At 40.7% G+C, this 22,200-nt stretch overlaps 1 protein-coding gene across 1 annotated transcript in view; it reads left to right on the top strand.

Moving 5' to 3' along the window:
* LOC142415610 (contactin-4) overlaps nucleotides 1-22,200 on the top strand; it is a 194,443-nt gene that overhangs the window by 150,272 nt on the left and 21,971 nt on the right. The window contains exon 12 of the mRNA XM_075514156.1: nucleotides 2,598-2,725. Within this exon, the coding sequence (XP_075370271.1) occupies nucleotides 2,598-2,725 (128 nt within the window). The remainder of the gene's footprint in view (nucleotides 1-2,597; nucleotides 2,726-22,200) is intronic.

Below are 22,200 nucleotides of genomic sequence, written 5' to 3'. Positions count from 1 at the left end.
CATGTGCTCAAATCGTAAAGCCAGCTGGCCATGGCTTTCAGCTTAGAAAAAGAAGGAAATAAAGACAGCACTAGCTCCCCGAAATGTGCCAAAGCCAATGGTGGACTGACTGTCCTCATCCAGTTGCCTCTAGAGCAATCCAGACCACATTAACTACAAACTAATTTTACATTGAGAATAAAGACGACTTAGAAGGAAACCAATAGTATGAGAAAGACAGAGAAGGCATTAGAATTTGAAATTAAAGCTGGCTTCATCACCAGATACAATTAAAATGATCTATGGAAGAGATTATCCAGTAAATAGGTTTCAACCATATGGCTAATAATAAAACATAAATAAATAAAAATAAAATCTCAACTGTACAGAAATAGTCTAAAACATCACTTTTTTATTGGGATTTCTTGGGATGGCAAAAATGCTGAGGGAGTGAGTGCCGAGTCTGGCAGGGGCAGTGCCGGAGCTGGGTGGTCCGTCTTGAGCTAGAGCGTATTGCTGAGCTTGTTCCGTCGTTTATATTGATTTGAATTTTAAGGCATGCCAAGGGCACCTTCAGGTTTCAGAAAGGCACTGTTCTTTCCGAAGACCTGAAATTGATAACAGCAGTAAGTAATTCCTTGGGAGCTCCTGGTGCTGCCGCTGCCCAGGCTCCTGCACTGGAGGCCAGTGTGGAAAGTCCTGTGCTCCAGTGCACATTTAATGTAATATGTGCATTGATTTGTGCCAACATAGCAGTGAAGATAAGAGACAAGTAGCTATATACTACTCCCTTCCAATTATTGAGCTGGAGCAACTGCTACAGAAGCAAATACATGGCACTGGACTCCTGCAAAAATAAATTACAATAGTGAATGTTACTGACTGCAACAATTTGGAGACCTATAAGCCAGTTGAGAAACCTCTATTAATATCACTGCTATTGATGTGTGAAATATAACCTCTGTCCCTGGTCTCTGCCAGCTGGCCTGCACGTTGTTGTGTTGCTGCAAGAGCAGGTCAGGGAGAGGCTAGCCAGGATGGAGCTTTGGTGGCTGCTGTCGGAGCATCTTGCACCATCTTCCTCCTCCTCACTCAGTACCATCGTTGTAAAGACACTCAAACTCACATTTTTCAAAGCAGGTCTGTGCATGTAGGACTGAGTAGCCTGTATGTGTCCATCAAGAGAGCATGGCATGACAAAAGGCACCCGCAGCAGCTCCCTTCGGTGAGCTGATGTCTCCTGAGTCTCACTGGAGACCCTGCTCAGCCCAGGGGCTGCAGCTGGCAGGAGCCTGTGGAGCCCCATGGCTGGCGTGGGCAGATGTCCTTTGCGCTTGCATTCATGCCTTGTCTCACGCTGGTACTTTATTCAGCTGCTTCAGTGTTGCCCCATGGCTGCAAGAAAAGGCTCGTGCCGATTCATATGGTCTGTTTCTTAAAGCCTTCTAATGTGGGAAGTGCCATCTGAGCACTTCTGCAATGGTGCAAGTATTGTTTGCTAAGTTTTTTTCCTCCTAATTTCTCAGTCCGGTTGTGCAGAGCTTGATTGGTGTTACGGATGCAGGAAGGCTTCTTAGTTTTCTTTCAAATTAGTTAAATTGGGAAATAATCAAGCAGGAGAAGGCAGGAATTAATACAAGATTTTCAATGCAGGTCTGAAAGTGGCTGAAGGGGAGAAAGCAGATTGCTGCAAGACGTGATACTGAGCAGACAACCAAGTATTTTGCTAAAAGGTTATATTAGGCTAGGGGAAAGGTTTTTCTGGAGTCTCCTTAGATTATGCCTCCGCAGGGCACAAGTCATTCATGTTTCGATGTGATTTGCTGTGCAGGATCAGGTTTTCTGTTTTCATTGACTGAGAGCAGAGCAGAAGAAAATGGAACAGGAGACAAAGCTAATCGTGAGAACAAGGCAAGCCTGAAGTGCAGCCAGTGTGCAAGAGGAGGGGCCGGGGATCACCCCTGGAATTAATGTGCCATCCCTGCCTACCGCCCGCCATCCAAGAGACATGTACTGCTGCAGATAACACCACCGTTTTGAGGGGGAGTACATATGTGAGGACGGGATGGGAATGGAATAGGATATTTTTTTTTTAATCTGCAAGTGCAACTGCAGATAAGCCCCACGGGCTGAGTTATACTGCAGGCAGAGAGGTGGAGAGCGTGGAGGGGAAGCTTGGCAGCGTGGTACCCTTGCTGAAAAGCCATCAGCCTTCTTGAAAAAAAGCAGCAATGAAACACCTGCTTCATTGCATCTGTTCGGCAGAAGCTTCTACATTGTTAAGCAGCGAGCACGGAGATGTTTAGATGTAGCCTGTGTACCACACGTTGCAAGGGTTGTCATGGTGAGTGCTGAATATCAAAGTACAAACGTGTAAAACCTACACAAGCTGCTGTTGTGTAAATTAAACTTGCCCTCAAGTAAAGACACAGAAAACTCATGTAAATGATGCATTCAGTATTCATGAATTGCGTCCTGAGAGATTTCTGTCAGCTAAACTCCCTCTGTAACGGGCAACGGACTGTCTGTTGTTCAAACCATCAATGATTAATGCAGACTCAAAAGAGTTTTATGTTAATTTAAAAAATATATAACTTTTGTGTCTGCTGTCTTTCCAGAATCACTGTTTTGGATGATGGGAGCCTCCGGATTGTCAACGTCACCAAATCCGACGCAGGAAGTTACACCTGCGTGGCCACAAACCACTTCGGGACAGCAAGCAGCACGGGCAGCTTGGTTGTGAAAGGTAATTGCAATTTTTATTGCATATGAGTGATACTCCATTTTAGCGTCTAAGAGTGTCCCGAGCAGCCCCATGCATGCTGCACCTTTCCCCTTTGATGCTGATGCAGGTGGAGCCCGGGGGGATTAAAGTGTCTTTTGCATCTCAGAAACCTGCTGAGCCTCGTGGGTTGGAGACAACTTTAACAGCAAGAAGGTGTCTGTGGTCACACTGACTGATGGTGCTTACAGCAAGTTAATGCATTTGTTTTCACACGTAGTTTAAAATTATACTTCAAGTGATACAGGAATTGTAATACAAAGCCAGGTCCCTGGTCCAAATCGTTGTATGACTTGTTTCTAGCAGCGGCTGGTAATCATGCTTGAGAAATACGGAAATTGTAATACAAAGCCAGGTCCCTGGTCCATATCGTTGTATGACTTGTTTCTAGCAATGGCAGGTAATCATGCTTGAGAAATATTTGCTGTCGCTGCAGCCAGCTGTGTCCTAAGTTTCAGTTTTGCAAAGGAGCATAAAGCCATGGCATATCTGTGGAGAAATGTTGCCCTCAGCATGCTGAGATTAGGTGGTGTCCTTTAAAAACATGACTTATCTAGTTCAACTTCATTTATTCTTGTTATTCCTAAACTTCTATTATCTTTTAAAAAACCTTCTCAGCTCTTTAATACATCTTGTCTTGTTGAGGAATGATGCAAGAGTTTCACCCTTGCAATTCAATGTCATAATTTTTTAAAAGATGCACAAACTCTGATTTAATTTCATTATTTCTTATCCAGGGCCGAATTTCTGCATTTCAGGAATTCGAAGTGTTTATTCATGTGTGTTCAGAATTTTTCTGTCAAGTATTTTTTTCAAAAGCAAAAGCTATAACATATGACAAAAATATTTAAAGTAATAATTTGATAAACAATGAGAGAGACTGACAAGTGACTTAAATTAATTTTTGGCCTGCTTATGAGTAGTCCGATGTCTGATGAATTATTATAGGCAATGAATATATAGATTATTACACTTATAATCACTCTCCATCTCCTTCTTCTTTGCAGAAAAACCTATATTGGATAACAAATCAGGAAAGATTGATTACAAAGCAATAAATCAATCACAAAGCTCTAATGCTGTCAGTTTTAATTCTCCCCTATATTGACATTGATGGATAGTATTTGGTTAGAGGCTCTCCCCATCAATTATTTTTATGGTATATAGGGAATACTTTAAAATGTTTCAATGCAAGTTTTAATCCATGGTTTCTATAGTCAGAGCACATTTCAGCAAGTAATGTCAGGATCAGGCAAGTGCTGAGAAAGCTGGTGAGCCCCTGTTATAGTCACACACTGCTGGTGACAGTGGTACAGCAGCAGGGTTTTTTTTGAGCAAAATGTTTGCCTCTACCTTAGCCGTCCAGTGAGGTACTTGTAGTTAGATGGGATGTTTCTGGCGTTGTGCTTCATAGCACTTGACCTTTCTGCTTCCCTGACACCAAGGGGCCGACGGTGCAGCCCCAGGGTGGAGGGCTGTGTTATCCCTTCGTATCTTCTACAGGTATTTATTGTAAAAGGAATGCTGTAGCATATTGACACCAAGACTTCTTCAGGTTTGGAGTTGATTTGAACAGCTTGTATGGCATTTGCCCGTGCCCACATCAGTCCCTGCAAACAAAACGAGAGACAAGTGAAGATCAGCATTAGACCTCTGTATGAGCTGACTCTGCCTTTCCTTAATCTGTGCTGTCCTAAGGAGGCACCCACAGCAAATAGCTAAGAAAGCAATGCTCAGGGAGAACGAACATAAAAAAGACCTTGTCTATTATTAAAAGGGTCGATCAGCTACTGCCTGCCCCAGAGCAAAACTGGAGAGCAAAACGGTAAACAGAGCCCAAACATCCTTCCCTGGGCTCCACGGGGACCGCAGGAGGGTGGTGCGTGCTCACGGCAGGAGGCACTGGCTTTTCATCTCCAGGCTGGGCACAGCTCAGGTCATCCTGGTTTTCAGAGTGTTGCAAGGGACCAAGGGGGTTGAATCGGGGTCTGCAGTTCAGGGACCCCTTGTACCACCGTAAAAAAGCCAATCGTTGAAAATAGGACTGTGTTTCGTTTCTGTTATTGGAGAGTCATGCTTCTGTAATCCATGGCTTATCCTTTCTTCCTCTCAGTACTCAAGGAATAGCCCCTAACTCTGAGCACAATAGTCAGCAGCTATTGTACCTGATCTTTGGGTTCACGTGGTTTACAAATCACTTTTCTTTGCGGTAAGGTTATAAAGGATTAGCAAGTACTTTTTTCTCCCTCAGTGCTCCGTTTTAACTCGATTCCATTAGCATTAATGGGAGCGACACATGTGCATGAAGCAGAGAATAAACTCTTAAGCCCAAGATGTGGATATTAACAGCAAACTGAGAAATGCAATTTCAAAGTCTATCCCATAAAAAGTATAAAAGAGCAGAAACTATTCTGAACTCCAAATGAACTGTGTAAAATACTGTATTTTATACTGAAATGCTTGAGTTTCTCTGCCCTAAGTAAAACACCAGCAAGTTTTCACGGAAATATGACTGAATTTTAACTCAGTTTTGCAGTGTACAAAAAGACTAATTTATCAGCTGATGAGTTTTTTGACCTTAAGATATGTTTATATTCTTTTCTAACTCATCTTATGTCATTCAGTAAAAATCTGTGAAGGTCAAAAGACATTTTTTCTACCCTTCCTGCATTCTTCCATTAATATTGCAGGTTCTCTTTTTTTTTTTTTTTTTTTTTTTTTTTTTAATTTTCTTTCTCTCTCAGGGAGAGATGCCGATGGTGTCAAAGACAGTGTAGGCAAGGATGGGAGGAGGAGGAGAGTATATGTTACACCAGAACCAAGGAGCTTAAAATAAATCTCTGGCAAACAACCAGAGAGGGATGAATAAATATTCATATTATGCATGAGTAGACAGCTTAAAAAATATGAAATTCTGACGGGTGCCCATAGGGCTGTGTATTAACATGCTGTTGTCAGAGCTGGTGAACCTCGGTGGTTTTCCAAACCAGTGAGATTGTGGTTTGGGTTTGTTCTCTTGGTTGGTGCTAAATGAGAACCGCTATGGCCTCCGAGACCTGAAATCTTGCAAACTTGCATGTATGGTTTGACCTTTAAATTAAAAAGCAGGATTGAATTTGTAAGGGTAAAGAAGAATCCCTCAGCCAGTGTTCAGAGCTATGTAAAACATGCCATGTGTTTACATGTAGTATATAAATATTAATTTTCCATCTTTCTTTTTCCATTTTTTCCTGTACTCGAGGCTAAATGTTCAATTCTTTCTTCCAACACACAGAAAGACTATAGACTTTCTCAGTACTGGAGGATTAAATGACAAATAGTGTAAACAGGCGTAGACTGTACAATATGAGTTTATTGGTATTTAATGCAGCGATATAAATTGGCTAATACAGCAGCAGCTCTGAAATAGGAAACTAATTTCAAGACGTTGCAATAAAAGCTCTGAATATAGGAAGCGCAAGGAGAGGCTCCTGGTGCTAACGTGCCCTTCAGTAGCAGTGACTAAGACCCAAATGAAGTTTCTCTGGCAGCATTAGGTATGGAAGAAGCAGCACAAACAAGCTAACGACAGGAATGCAGATGATAATAGCGTATTGCCACCGTTTCTTTCACAGGATAAGAAAATCCTTGTCATGCAGCTTGTTTCCCAGCAGACATACCAAGTATCTGGATGAGCCTGTGGCCAGGTTTGCTTTTGTGACGTTGGGGGTGAATGGATCGTGGCACCCACCATAGACACGTGTGACTGCTTCTCAAACATTGCTTTCCTTTTGGCTGTGTTCTGAGCGATAAATCTATCCATATAAATATATATAATTATATAAATTTATATATAAATCTATCTATAAATCGAATCATTCAGCTTGACTCCACAGCCTGTAGCTTCGTGGTGTGGTCCTTTGTAATTCCCAAGCAGGCGGTGGCAGAGGTGAGCGAGGCTGCTGCTGCTTCTGTACTTGGAGCTGTGCAGTATGGAACCGGCCTCAGAGGAGCGGTGGCAGGGACTGTCCTGCAGCGGAGATGCTCTTGGCTTTCAAAGCACTCCAGCTTGCCAGAAACGGCTTTTCGTACCATTTATTATCTGGTTGCCTTTGATTGCAGACCAGGATGATCCAGGCCTTTCCAGTCCCCTTGTCGCTGTGGTTTAATGGACAGAAACAGCATGTAAATGCTTGGTAGAGTCTGTATGTTTCTGTTCTTGTCGTGAAGTACAGCATTCCGGTCACGTTATTGCATCTCTGACCAGGGCAAGTTCCATTGACTTTATTTGCCTGTTTCATTATGATGCACCTTTAACATTTTCCTACTGCCATTAGCTCATCTCATTTGGACTGTCATGGGAGGGCTCAAGGCAGTAAAAGCAAGAGAACTTTTGTTAGCTGGTATCCGTATCGCTTTAGCAGAAAAAGAATACAAAGATAATGTCAGTAGGTTATTTTTTCCTCACGCTTGAATAGACTGATAGTCTAGATTTTGTCCAGCACAGTGATCCAAATTATTTTCTACAAAATTGCATCTTTTCCATTCCAAGCCTATTCCTTTGTGTGAACATTGAGTTGGTGTATTGCACTTAAAATTGAAACGATTTATTAAATACTGTAAATTCTGGCCCATTATCGAGTAACTTTTCAGAGACTTCAAATGTTACTGCCTTTAAACCTGCAATTCTTACTGTGTTATTCTAGTCCTTTAAAAGTAGCTGGGCTCATAGTTCAGGGGCCGTGCTGTGCTGATCAGCGTGGACACTGTGTTTGCACTCTGTAAAAACAGTGTCGGTGGGATGCGATGGCCTTCCTGGCCCTTCTGGCCATCTGTGGTTGTCAGCGTTTCGACATCACTTGATCAGTATTGAACTATGTTCTTTGGAAAATGTGTTGTGCTTGCCTCATATCCATGGGGCTAGAGTGGATTTATACTGCTATGGATTGTCTTAGTAGGTAAGGAGTAACCATTTTTTCATCTTCAGAGATTATGAATATTATGCTGCCCATAAAGAACTGAAAAGAGTTTAGCTCTCCAGCTCCACAGGTATGCGCCAGTGGAGAGACATCGCTCTCTAATGACTGACCATCTGTCCGCTATTGCATGTTTCAGAAGTTTTGGGTTGAACGTGGCTGATAATGCATGGTGCAGGGTTTCTTCAAGTCATTCGTGGCTTAATTTCCACATAATACAGTAAGCCAGTATGTGCTAACGAGCACACATGCAATCAAACAGAATTGCTTATGCCTCCTTTTCTATTTGTGCATAATGTTCTTTGGTTAGGCTGAGGTGACTTTGATACCTTCGTACCCATCAGCCTTCTGAAGCTGAACGGCGCAGAGGCTGGTCGCAGATCTGTGTGCACCAACAGAGCTCATCGTGAAACACCGGCTATTGAATTTCACTGCAGTAGAGTTTCGGTCATTTGCAGTTCTTTATACCTTTGAAGACATCATCATAACCCCCCGTAATTGTGTTAAAGACAACTTAGTATAATGCCTTCAGTTTGATTTTTTTTTTAATGTGTTATTTGTTTATAAACTTAGGGATCCAGACAGACTTTTAAATGAATCCCATGTTTATGTTATAGTAGTCTAAAGAATAAAACACAGAAAATAGATCAAAATCAACTGGAGAATCATCCAATCTGAATGATATCCCTCATGGCTTTTCAGACAATTATTTTATTATTTTAATAAATGGTTACAAGTCACCATGATGCCGATTTTTTTGTTGGATATTCATAGATAAACTCAATCCAGAGTGAATATCCAAAGTGTTACCATATGAGTTTTAGATCACAGTTGTGTGTTCCTTACAAAATTATTTCCATCCTTAGGATGGTGTATGTGTCTATTTATATCTTGTTTTGTACTTAAAAATAATTTATTTCCGTTATCACAGACACTGATTCTGCATAGCAGAGCTAGTATTGCTGACTGTGTTCTTTAGCATCTGCTTTGGCTTCAGTGCCAGCCTTAAATCTAACGCTATGGCCATTTGCACTACTGAGATCAGCAAATGTTGGACTTGCCAGCAACTGAGCTAGTTCTCAAATAGTGCCGTTACTGACTCCATCAATTAAAAAAGGTCGTGTTTAATAAACCTGATTTTCTCTTTGTCAAAAATATGTATAGCTTTTTTGAAATATATCTACCGACCTCTGCAGAGGTGTTGGGTGCCTTAACAAAGTGTCTTTCCTTGTTAGGGTGTACTCTGAATGGAGAGGAACTGTGTAATGTTTTTACTTTGCAGTTGCACAAAATGCTAATCTTTCAGCAAGAAGTGCGTGTATTTTCGTCAGTGTCCTTTTTTGGGGTGTTTTTTTTTTTTCAATCAGTGAATACAAATAACTTTAGCACAGTGAATTTTACTAGCTGTTCTCAACTATGTCATGGCTTCTTCCGAGTAACTGGGATATCAGTTGCTTGGGGTGGGGGGTTAACTTTTTTCCCAAGAGGGAGAGTAAGCCATACATTAAGATGTTGGGGGTTTTTACATTAACCAGGGGAGAATGCAGCAGATACTTAAATCTGTTGTCCCATTTAAGCACTATCCACATTACCAGAAACCCTCTCTATACCTCCCTGATTTTTCCCCCATCAGATACATTCTTTGCTTCTTTGCTCATATGGAAAGCTCTCCCAGAAAGCTATTGCAGACAGTTTCCATGCCATCCATCCATATGTCGTGGGTTTAGTGGGTAGTCATTTTGAAACATGAATAACTCCTCTGTCAGTCTTTCCGAGGTCTGTCTTGATCCAGCAGTGTTTAAGGTCATGCAAGGTCTTTATTTTTCTTTCCTCACGGTTCAACTCAATCTAATTTCAATTCATGTTGGTTATGCCTCAGCCCTTAAGAAAGGACCTGGTTAAGCGACACCTGGTGTTGAAAGCACAAAATATAATTTAAAAAAGAGAGGCAGAGTTTAAAGTAATAATCCCAGAGCAGCACTTTAGGGCTGTCCATATTTTATGGGCTTTTTATAATTATGCTGGATAGCACACGAGGTGTGTGTTCAGCTGGTATCAAAGCCAAGATCTTCTACACTTACCAAAGACTCAGAACTCTGAAAAAGTCAAAAGAAGTTTTATTATTGTTAAAGGGTTTTTTAGTAGTTGCTGGACACAGTTTTTATATGTAGTCCAGACATGAATGAATATTCCTTCTCAGGCTTAACACATTGTTTTAAAAAATTTCAGGGAGAAAAAGTCAATTTAGAGTACAAACTGTTGTTCTCCAGAATATCTAAATCAGGGCCTTATAGGCAAAAAAGGATTAGAATGCGCCATAGAGGTATGTAAGTACTGATTTATTCATGAGTACATGTTAAAGTATTCTCATGTTTAGGAAATAAGACTTACTTCTAAGTTTGAAAATCTTTCTTGACTTCTAACTCACAGCCAGTAGCAAATGCTTGATTTTGACAATTGACAATGAAAGCAATAATCTTTGGCCGTAAAATTGCAAAGGAATATATTCAGCTCTAATTGGACTATTTCCACCGACACCAATTATTTCTAGGACACAATTAAGGGTCTTTTGCTAGGTTTAAGTAAAATTATGACCCAAAGCACTGCATGAAAGGCACAATTATAAATGAGAGATCTGCGTATCCGCCACATCTACTTCTCCCTCTCCTCCACCGTGGTAGCCCCAACGCTTCAGGCTGCACTTTGCTGGGTCTCCTTAACAAACCCTGTGTGGAAAAACTTAAAGTAGAAGCTGGTGATGGGGCTGGTATCCAGTAGATACCTCAGGGTCCTTGCAGCTTTTAAGGAGCTTTTCTCCATATGGCACTTCAAACACAAGGTTTAATCAAGTATTTTATAGTTTCAGGCAACGTACGTGTTTATTTCCAACTGCAAACCACAGTCAAGGTTGTTATACGATGCCTACTCAAATTCCCTTCTGCAGCTGTAAGGAGCTCACCTTTGTGTTCAGAGCTGGCAGGTGCATCTCCTCTGCGCGTGTTACACCTCAGTCTGGTAAACGTTTGGTTTTTCTCCCAGCTCTGTTCAGGTGAGAACCTGAGGTCATCAGAAAAATCAGGTCAGCCCCAAAGCCCCCCAGGGAAGATGAAATAGCTGTGTATCACGTCAGCATTTCCATTTTTCTGACAGTTAATTGAAGCAAAAAGGTCGTAATTATTCTGAGATTACAGAAGTGGCAAAATGAGGAGCGGATGCCTCGTATGCTGTTGAGCCTTCCTCAAAGCCACCCCTCCCTGGGTCTGCTCAGATGCGCCTTTTGCCTTTGATTTCCTTAACGTGAACTCGTCGAACACGACAGCCGTGGACTGTTGGCTGCATTGTGCTGGGGAAGGTCGGTGACCTTGCTTGGACGTTGAGGATCGTAGCAAGCATCAGAGGGACCAGCCCATCCCTGCGTATTTCCATCGGCCCCTTTGGGGACATGTCGTAACACAAGTTTGTGGTCAAACTGTTGAGTGAGACTTAACTCACAACAACTCGTGAATGAACAGCACAGCAAGAGCTGTCGGTTTCTTATTTGGGAGAGAAAAAAATTAGGTCAGCTGCTAAGGACAAAAACCGTAAATGGCAAAGAAACATGTAAATGAAATAAGCTGTAAAGTACCAATGGTTTGCGTTTAGGGCTAGTTGAATGAAGTAAGTTAGGGTTTTTTTCTTGTAAACACTTACTGATCATAACAAATAAAACTTGTAAACATAATGCAACTGTTAAGCTTCATTAAATTTGCAGCAGACAATTAATTTTTTTCAGGCAATTCAAAGGGTTTTCTGTAGTACTGATTCAGTTTAATTGAACGTATTACCACAAGCAGACAATAAGAAATATATTGAAGATATCCATCTGGCTTGCACTGAAAACCTTGTGCGTTTCGTTTTCTGTGGCTGTCACAGGCCTTACTAATTGCCTCATTTTGGCTGTTTTACAATCAGTGTGATTTAGCCATTAACGTGATAAAAGTCGTCTTGGTGAAGAGCTTGATATTAAAAAGCATAGATCTCCAGCCTATCTCTCTTGCCAATTTTGGACTTATCTCTAGCATTATTAGAGTTATATTTTTAAAAGCAGAAATACAAATATATTGACTCTTATGGAGCAGCTTCTCCAGGTACGTTGCCTATCTGATTCTGATGTAGAGAGTGCCAGCTGGTGTGAAATATTTGCTCTGGATCGTGGTAAACGCAGCAGATTCTTCCCCCCACTTCCCTCCCCACCACCTTCCTCTTTCTCCTCTGTGTCCCTCCAACCCCCAGCCAACCTTCAGGCACATCAGGGGCCTTAAAACTGATAACTGCACAGGTAGATAAGGAGGTCAAGACAAGAGCAAGTGGCTGATGCTTAGAAATATACCTGATTTAGCACATAATGTGGAAAAAAAATACTTTTTTAAGAAAAGTTCAACCATTATGTCTGTATTCGGGGGGGGGGCGGGGGGAAGACTTCATATTTTTGTTCTGTATTTTCATCTTAAACCCACAATGTATTGCAGGGTCAGCATTATTGCAACCTCTCCTGCCATAAAAAAAGGTTTAGAATAATTCCTTAAAAAGCTCAGTGCTTTCATTTCAGGAATTTTCTTGTCCTCTCCCAAAAAAGCATGAGGTTCAGGAGTTCTTAATCATCAATAGAAGATTGGGTTGTTTAGGTCATCATTGAAGATCAAATCCATACATCAGCTGAAAGAGGAGATGACCTATAGGTTAAACACAGACTCTTAATGAGACGAAAGCAGGTTAATTAACACTTTTCATCAACTTGCTTCAATTTATTTTAACATGATGCATTTCGGAAAGGCTAAAATATTTTTCAGTTTTTGAATACAAATGAAAACCCAACATAGTTAAAATGAAACCATAGATCAAGGACTTCTGATAGCTATTTTAATCAAAATAAATGTAGTCCACTTGATTATATGTGTGTGTGTTTACGTATGTGATTGTATATAAAACATAAGCAACAAACTGTTCTATCCAATAGTTAATTTCATAAGTGAAGAAGACTAGCCAGAGCTTGTTAACTGGAAATTACTATCAGACAGGGGACAGTTAAAAATTCAGAAGAAAGGGAATGTGTCTGACTTAACGTTTTCCGCCCATTTCCCTAGCTGTTGCAGAGGATTACTTTAGCCCTTGAAGAAGAGCAACTACGAGAAGTAGGAAAAGCTGAGGTCTGTAGGACGAGCCAGCATGATACAACCGGATTAACGAGGCAGTACCACCATGCAGAGCAAGCCAGAAGTGTGCTCAAGAGAGTAAGTCAGTTGGAGGTAGCTGAGCTGATTGACCTCTCCCGTGCCGGTGGCTCTGGCAGTTCACAGTTCATGCTGCTGGCTCTGCACACATACCGAGTACTTAAGAAGAAAGGAGTCCAACGGGGCTTGGATGTAAGGGGCCATATCTCAGTTCCTGCAGCTTTGTGTGTCTTAGTGGAGATACCAGGAACTTCTGGCAGCAGCAGATCTGTCTCCTCAAGCTTTTAGTTTTGTGGAACTATTTTGGTTTCTAGAAAATGAAACATGACAGTTGTGCTGCTGTGGGATGTAATCCCATGTCTTTTCTTTGCTCAAGAAGATCTTGGGTTGTAAATCTACTAACGTTATGAGTTTGATCTTCATCCCAAAGGAGGATACATACAGTTTGTCCTTTTCCAAAGCATGCAGTGGGATGAACTTCCAGACGTGAGTTTCATGGGAATCCCACAAATCTTGGGTAAATTGGGGCCACGCTCTAAGAGAAAACAATACAACAGAGAAAACTGAGATTATTGCAGTATACGGTCCTGTTGTGGAAGATAGGAGCAGGTCTCCCTAGAGCCACTTCTTTCCACACCAAAGTAATTCAGTCTGACTCTGCAGTTAGGGATAGGGGAGATAATGATCTAAACATGACATGCATTGAGAAAGTGACTGCCGATCTCCATTTCAGGTAAAGATGAAGGAAGCAGTGTGGGAGAATAAAGGGGGAAAGTGATAATGACTCTCTTATCCTAAGAACTTTATATCCTTGAAAATAGTGGCTAAGAACAGACTGGCCTGAAGGCTATGTTTTTAACATCAAAGATACAGAGGAAGTGTTTAGAGAGCACAGTTTCTGTCGTAGGAGGGAAAAGTGTAAGAGTGTTGAAGAAATGAATCTGGGACAGTACTCGGGGAAATATCAGTCCTTTTGTATATTTTCTCAGAAGCATTTTTGGAAGCAGCTTAGCAGAACCCAACTTCTGAGGTTTTGAGCTGTTGTGACTTTTTCTCCCTGAGCCTAGCTGGATTGCAAACAGGTTACTCAAAGTTGCTTATCAGATAATAATAGCCAAGTGGCACATGGATAAAGACTAGGAGTGATGGGTTTTGACACATCAGAGAGTAACTAAAGCACTGCTGAGCGATGATGAGGTGGTGGTTGCAATATTAGGGACTCCTGGGACCTGATTTTCCCCTCTTCTAATGCAACTTAAGTAAGATTATGTGCAATCCCATCAAAGTTAATATGGAGACCAGAGTCTCTTGTCTTAATCCCAAAATCGTGATGGCAGAGAGAATTTAATATCAGACGCCACTGGAATAGGTTAAGTTCTAGGTGTACTGTATCACAGCGCTCAAGCCAGTCATTTGGGAATACAACATGAATACGAACGTTCATGACTCAAAAGCAGATTGACTCTGAAATACAAGGAAGTTTTGTGACTGAATTGACTTGCCATGGCTTACGTTGGTTTTCTCTGTCTCTTTCTGTCACATGCACATTTGGAATATGAATTTTGCTTTCGTTATGATTGAAGTTTTTAAGCATATCATGAAGAACTAGTGGTCAAAGTTGTAGGTTTTAGTGCTGTGTTTTCTTTTAGCTACATTGTGAATAAATCTCAATAATAATCTTTATTAGAGTTTATTTAGAAAGTCAGCAGTATTTCGCCAGTGAAAATTTCAGTTCCTTTTGTGTCTAAGTGCACAGTAGAAAGTCTCTGTAAAAATCCAAGCCTGAATCCATTAGTCCTGGTAACTAAACTATTTGGTGCAGTTGAAGATGAACATCATTCCGTGCAGCAGACAGCCACAGGCAGGGTGGGAGTGTCGGGGAGCAATGGTGTAGAAACCCTACACCATGGCTGAAACCCTAGCGAAGCTGTGTGCTCGGGGCCAAACTCATCCGGTGCTGAAACCAGGCTGAAAGGAGAGATGGTAGCACTGACACGCTATTTGTTCCTCCTCTTCTCTACGTGTATCTTTGCAAGTTGGATCTTCATTCTTGTTTTGAAATTATTTACATAAGAAAAGCTTGTGGCTAATTTGAATTAAAATGCCATGTAACAGGAAAAATGTCGGAGACACTTTTTAATGATGTTCTGTGTTGAATATTTGTTCAGTAGAGTAGGAGCTGGGGATTTTGAGCAAGTTATAATGACGGGATGGTCTTGCAGGTTGTTATTTTCATTTCACGTGTGATCCTGCCTCCATCCTGCCCCTTCCTGTAACATCAGGACCGGGGCTCAACCAACAAGAGAGCAAAACAGTGGCACGTCCCTCGGAAGAAGGGTTTGCCCACTCAGTGTGTCACGAATTAATTAGAAGATGGAGACATGAGTCGCTTCCTTGCAAGAGAGCACAGGACATCTTGCCTTCACCAGAAAACAAATTGGACCTTTGTGGCCCAGAAATTTTTTTTTCAAGGTTTGTTTTGTTGGTTCTGTTCTTACTGTCACTTGATCTGTTCAGAAATAGGTGTTTGAGCTTCAGTCTTGCCGGTGGTAGCATGGAAGTCTCAATGGGGTTTCAAGAAAAAGTTAATCTTAAATAAAAATATCGCTGTGCACAGTGGTATAAGAAGACAAAACAGTTTATAATGAAGGTCTTATTTCCATTTTATAGGCTGGGCAAATAAGGCAGCAGAGACTTTTAATGAGTTGCTCAAGGTCAGACAGAAAGTAAGGAGAGCTTGTTTTATTCCCTCTCACTCCGAGGTCTGTGCTCGTGCTGGCCCCCACCCCACAGAGCAGCCTTGCTCTTCACGCTGTACTCTGCCCCCTCTTTTGCTTATCTAATTCTCTTTTCGATGGGATTCTGTTAAGCTTAATTGTTCACATTTGGTTGTGATTCAAAGTCTAAATATTCAAACTAGCGTTTAACAGGCTGGCTCCCCTGCTGTGCTTGCCCCTGGCAGGAGCCCTGTGCAAGCCTGCGGGTCTGGGTGGGCTCCCTCTGTGAACGCCGCCAGAGAGGGCTAAAATCGCCCCCTCTCTCCGGCTTCTCCTCTCCCTGTTGCCTGGCTCAGTTCTCTGGATACTTGTAAATTCCTGAGCTTTGTAGCTGAGTTTGTGTAAGTGCTGCTGACTTAAACTTGCAGGTACTTTTTGATAATGTATATTTTCCACAAGTTGACCAGAATAGACTTAAACTTTTCTGTTATTTATATGTACAACTTGAATAAGAATTCAGCATTATAATTATTAACTAGAGGCATCTATTTTCTATTTGAAATAACATTTTCTTTAAACAGTTACTTCAATTTTGTTTTAAAATAATTTTAAATGGAAGAAAATTGGATGCTACCTGTGACAGCCATATTTTTTTTCTGTGTTTAGTTTATTAAATAGTTTGACTTTGTTGCTTGAGGTTGACCTTTTGAGCTGACCTGACAAGATTTTTTTGTAACTGAAAATAAATTTTTAAAAGTTACTTGCATAATCGATTGCCCTACCTGCCTGCAGATTGTCATGCCTTGTCCTGCCCCCTGCATAACAACTTCTTAATTATGTCTTCTTGTCTGGATGTCATTTCCTGAGGCTCTAGAGAAATGCCCAGATTTCTTTTTAGAGTAGATTGTAAATAGCTTGGGACTTTTAGATCTTTCTGTTGTGTGGTAGAGTCCTTTCTCTATGGGAGCTATTTGCGAGAACTTCTACTAATTATATTCTAATTATAAAATAGTAGGAGCAGATGCTGCTTTAGAGAAATACTTTGGTTGAAGGCATTCACAGGATGGATACAGCAACCACCCAGCAGATAAGCCATTGTAATAACAGCAGGAGATAAACACTCCGTGGTGAAAATGGAGGTGGTCGTTTTTCCTAATGACAGATAGCCATGAGTTCCAGTGGGAAACTCTCTACGTTGTTCTTGGGTCTTTATATTGAGTTTTGTGTTCCAATGGAGATTCAAACTCTTTAATAAACAAATACATTTGGTACTTACTAAAATTAGTGAATCTTGATAGCCCACTTTCTGTCAAGAAATTTTTATTTTTTTTTAATCTGCCAGGAGGTGGAGGGAGGAAGGGCAAAAAGGAATTGTACATTAGAAATGAGGAAAGTTAGAGTAAGGCAGTAAGTCCTGATTGCTCATTAGAGCTCAACAGCACAGACCCACCAAACCTGAGGGTTAAGGCATCTGGAAGCAGCCAGAGAACCTGCTGAACCGGAATGGGTTTGTATTTTAAAAGTAGGGTTGAGAATCGGTAAACTGCTAAACGGAAGAAGTTTGACTTTGGAATCGTCCTCGGTGCTGTTTTCATTTAATAATGAGCATATATTCAGCAGGTCCCAGTTCTTTGCCTCCATAACCAAGAAAATCACAGTCAGAGAAAATCAATGAAAATGATTTAGCAAGGACAAAACTCTCTTGCTCTTTTGTGGACGTAAGAGTTTTCCGCATCCATGCGGGGTTAACTCTCAGGATACATTGGCCAAACCAAGTTAGCAATGGAAATATTCAGTGTATTCTGCTGATGTGTGGCATAGGGCTTGTAGTTTTAAATAGAACTATTAGTTCTGATACCTAAATTGTGTTTCTAAGTGCTGGCCTTTATAAAGTCTCTCCAGTCACTGTCTGTAAGACAGGTCCTACAAGGGACAGGCAATGAAGTTGGCAAAGCATGCAAAAAATTGCTACATATTCTAAATTCCTTCTTGAATTGCAGCAAGATCTTTAGCCTCATATCACAGAAGTACAGTCTTAGATCCACGGCTCTTCTTATTCTGCAGCAAATTGAAATTCTCGGGAAAAGCAAAGCCAAAAATCCCTAAAACCAAATACAAAAGTGACTGCAGTAGACCTTGACTCTTGACCACATGAAAGTGAAAGCAGATGCTTCCCTTTGGCTGGTTTTGTAATGCAGCTTAAGGGCAGTTGTGGGTCTGTGGTTTTTACTGCAGCATGTGATAGCCAAAATCCCAATGTAAAGAAGATAGTGCCTGAAGAAAGTTAGGGACATCCCTGAACATACACAGCCACACATGCATATAATAATGAAAATAAATTTACCTTAGGTTATATGTAGATATATACCAGAATGATACTTTGACACCCTCTGCATGTGTGTGTGTGTATGGCTCTATATAGCAAGTATAGTCTGATTATAATAATAAGGTATTGTGTATTACTGAGAAATAATTGTATTAATTTTGAGAACCAAGAGGTATTTTATCTTCCTGCAGATTGCATTATTGTACAAAATGGTATTTATACAGATACCTGTATTGCAGCATGTATGTGGGTTTTACTAACTTTGGGTGAATATATTGATATAGCAGTTTAGTGCCAAGGTTTATTTTAACCAAGTTAAAACACATTGGACATGGAGTAGAATAATCTTAAATTTGCCCAATTTCTTGATACTAATGTAATGGTAAAAGCTTCCTGTTTTCAGAGGTATCAGTAGGTGCTCCCATCCAGTTCCCCTTACCAATACGAATGGTGATGCACTGCGTTCACACCAGGTACTTGGGAAGCTGAACGTGTCTTGGGCTGCTTGATAAACGACCTGTATGCCAAGACTTGCTTATCCCAAGACATTCATGGCACATGCAAGCCTTGATCTGGGTGATGTCAAGGATGGGTAAGGGAAACTGGAAAGTCCAGCTAGTGATTTTCATGCTATTCTGTAAGTTTGACAGCTCAAGAGGCATCCGTTCCTAATGACTCTTAATTTGGGATTTATTCTTGCGTGTCAGCTAATTCCGAAGATCTTGGTCCTTATGAGGAGGGTGTAGATAATAGACACAGAACTCGGATAGGAAAGGCCTAAAACACATACTGTACCATAAAAATGCAAAGACTGTGCCAGTTACTTCATAATTTTGCAGTTTGAATGCCTGCGTATCATAGTATAGCTGTGCTGCTTCTCTTTGAAAATTTTTTATTTATGGTCATTACTATTCAAAACATACTTAAAAGCCCCATAAATCAACCGTCTCAGCAGGCTAAACTGTTCGAAGGGGCAAAATGCTGTTGGCCACTGTGTATATGGGCTGCATGGCAAACTGCATGGCGTTACGTTTGCACAGTTACCTGTGGCTTGTGTTACAAGGAGAACGGTGATTGATCCTTGAGTGACTTGCAATTTGTCAAAGATTAGGTATGATTTCTCCTGTATCTGATTAACCTTCTCTGTAAGATGGCCATCATTTTTGCAATGACAGTGGATTATTCTATACTTGAAAAGACAGGTATCAGCTAGTTGCAATCAATAGCCCACAAAAGGTGACACCTTGAATTCACGGGGTTATCTATAAAGCGTGTCACAAACGGTTCAGTCGTTTGTCAAATATACCTATTTCATTTAAGGCACCTCTGAAGTGAAGTGGCTTTTATGTTAGTCTGAAATGCAAAGAGATAGAGAAGGGATGTTTGGGTTTTCTACTGTAATCAGGCACTGTTGCATGCTGCTATAAAGAGCAAGTACATATTTCTATGAGTGACAGATTTGATTGTCATTTCCAGACCCCATTACATATGATTTTCTTTTTCACAATTGTATGGAGAGAGCTTGATTTGATAAGATTGCATTGCACTAGGTAAAATGGAGGTTAAAATGAAGTATTGTGCCCTCTTGTTATTTAAGTAACACTCTCTGTACTCTCAGTGGAGTGGATATATTTTCATATATTTTGTCTTTGAATTTGCTATAATGGCACATCCCTCTCCAGTATCCTTTGAAGCAATTCCATTCTTAATGTGTTTTCAGATTTAAATTAACCTTCATTTATTATTCAGCCACACAAAGAATGCATATTTGAGTATGCAGAAATGCAATCCCTTGATTGACTGCCTGGTCCCTGTCTGGGAGGTGGGAGGCATTAATTCCTGGGAGGGAGACTCTTACATCAAGTTTAGACAGTTTTCAATCTGTGGGAAGCTCTTTTTCAATATCAGTTTAAGAAATATGTTAATAACTTGTACCTTGACTGCAGTTCAGCTCTGAATGAAGCTGAGGAGGAAACTGCCATTCTTGGACGTGGATCTTCAGCAGCTAGATGGACAGGTTACTTAGGAGTGCAGTCACAAGGAACAACATCTAAACTCTCCTCTTAAAAAAACCTTGCCCACACTAACAGAAAACAGAGGCTGCCTAAGAGAAAGGGACTCACGTGACATGCTGAAGCACCTACTCAAAAATAATTGCATGTCCCCCACACCACTGTGGTTCTAATATGGCAAGATTTAAGCCAAGTAAACTGCAAGATAAGGATCCTCTTTCAGGAAAGCAATTTTAGCATGTCCTAAATGCCCAGCTCAACTGAGTGTATTGCTGAATCAGAGTCTCTGCTCTTCCAGGAAAGGTCAAACATTCCACCCCTCCTTTCCTTAATCCCCGTTAAATACATGGCTGTGTATCACTGCCTTCGTTGCCAAAGATCGGTGCTGCCTGATTACATGGAAAGATCTAGACCACTAACCACATATATTTCTAAAATCAGAAAAGTTACTTTAGTCCCAAAGCTAAATTCCCTTTTCTAAACCAGTAGCGTCCCCTTCGCTTTTAATAAGATTACATTTTATTAGGCTGAACTACCGTAGTACACACCAGAGGATACTGTAAGTGCTGCAGAATTTTCTGTTAAGAAATGTGCCTTGTAAATCAGTTACTTGTCTTGGGGAGAGCACATGTGTAATAGCTGATTATATGGAACAGAAGAGTTACACTGGCGTAAGAAAGAGCCACATGCCTGTTCCTGAAAGCATATATGTGACTCATCACAGCTCAAGTCTGTGATATAGTGAAGGCCAAATATTGTAAATACTTGGTCTTTCCCTGTTTCTTTTTAATCTTAATTTTGGCCATGCCCCATAAAGTACTCAAGCAATCTATTAAGATAGCTGTAGTTTGCTATGCTAATTCATACTATGTGTTTAGTTGTTCACCAGTTATTAATCTCTTTAGTTCAGGGTCATATTTTCCTCTCTTCAGCGTTTCTTATAGTGCCTGATGGTGCCCAGAACACTAAGAGCTCCCAGAAGTTTAGCCAGTCATCAAGTCTCAGATGCTTTTGACTTTACGGTCTTGGATAAATGTTTCATTCACAAATAGAAGAGAAAGAAACATTAGAGCACATTTGAGTATTTATGTATTGGACTTTGATTCTTTGGTTGCTCATAGAAAACAGATGAATCCACTTCCAAGATTGATTTTTATTATCTGCAGACATGATTTGCCTTGAAATCAATACAATAATGTAAAATGTCATTGCAAATAGAGGACATTGATCTGCAATACATTTATTAACTCCCTCTGATGAAAAATGAAAACAGTAAACATGCGGGTATTCCAGAAGGAGAAAAAGTGAGTCCCAAATACTCAAGTTACAGTTTATCTACAAGAAAAACCTATTTTAAAATCTTGTACATGAAATGGTCTATGCAGATAAGGAAAAAATGTAGCTGGATCTTTAACATTGTAACACTAATGGCTGTTTAAGAGAATTAGGTAATTAGATGGTTAATCAAACTTGAAACTACTGCTTATCTGCCTAGGTCCACCTAAGGAATATCAGCAACGTGAATGGAAATTTAGCCCGAGGAAAAGCAGCGCTCTGTCCATTTTCTCTCGCGTTGGACGCAGCCATGTGTGCTTGGCATTGCTTGCCTTTGTCCTAGCTGCTTGTTTGAAGCATCTGGTAATTGAACATAAACTCTTGCACTTGAGCATTCATGCTTGAACCTGAAATTACCTTGTCATCCACACTGGCTTTCATTAAACAGCTAACAGATGCCCTGGCATGCTCCTATCACAATACATGATGCAGAGAGTCAGAGCCTCATATGCTGAAATGACTTTGGTCTATATGGTCTCCTCTTGTCCAGCCTGGAATAAATGTCCTCCTCTCTGCATTCTGCAGCAGCCGCTCTGGCCATTACACGTCTGAGCTGCTCACTGCTGTTTAACTCAGACCTGCCCTCTGAGTATAATAGGTGGGATACTAATATTTATTATGTACTTGAAGAAAATGTACATATCCCTCAGCAAAAACAAACACTGCTTTTTTTTCTGTTTAAAGAACCAGACCATGTTTCTTCTGTCCGTAAGCAGCTGTTGCAGTTTTCACTAGCTGTTTCGTGTCCATTTGCAATACTTTCCCCTCCAAAGCCATGAATATTTACAACAGACTTTTCCTATTTAGGCAGACTTTTCCTATTTAGGCAAAAGAGTAAAGGGGAGAGGGACATACACTGCAGACCTTCAGTGGAGGATCTTTTA

This window comes from Mycteria americana, chromosome 11 (genome assembly GCF_035582795.1).
Source record: "Mycteria americana isolate JAX WOST 10 ecotype Jacksonville Zoo and Gardens chromosome 11, USCA_MyAme_1.0, whole genome shotgun sequence".
In the NCBI taxonomy this organism is placed as follows: Eukaryota; Metazoa; Chordata; class Aves; order Ciconiiformes; family Ciconiidae; genus Mycteria; species Mycteria americana.
Note: the sequence above shows the minus strand (reverse complement) of the source record. Positions and strands in the feature narration are given on the sequence as shown.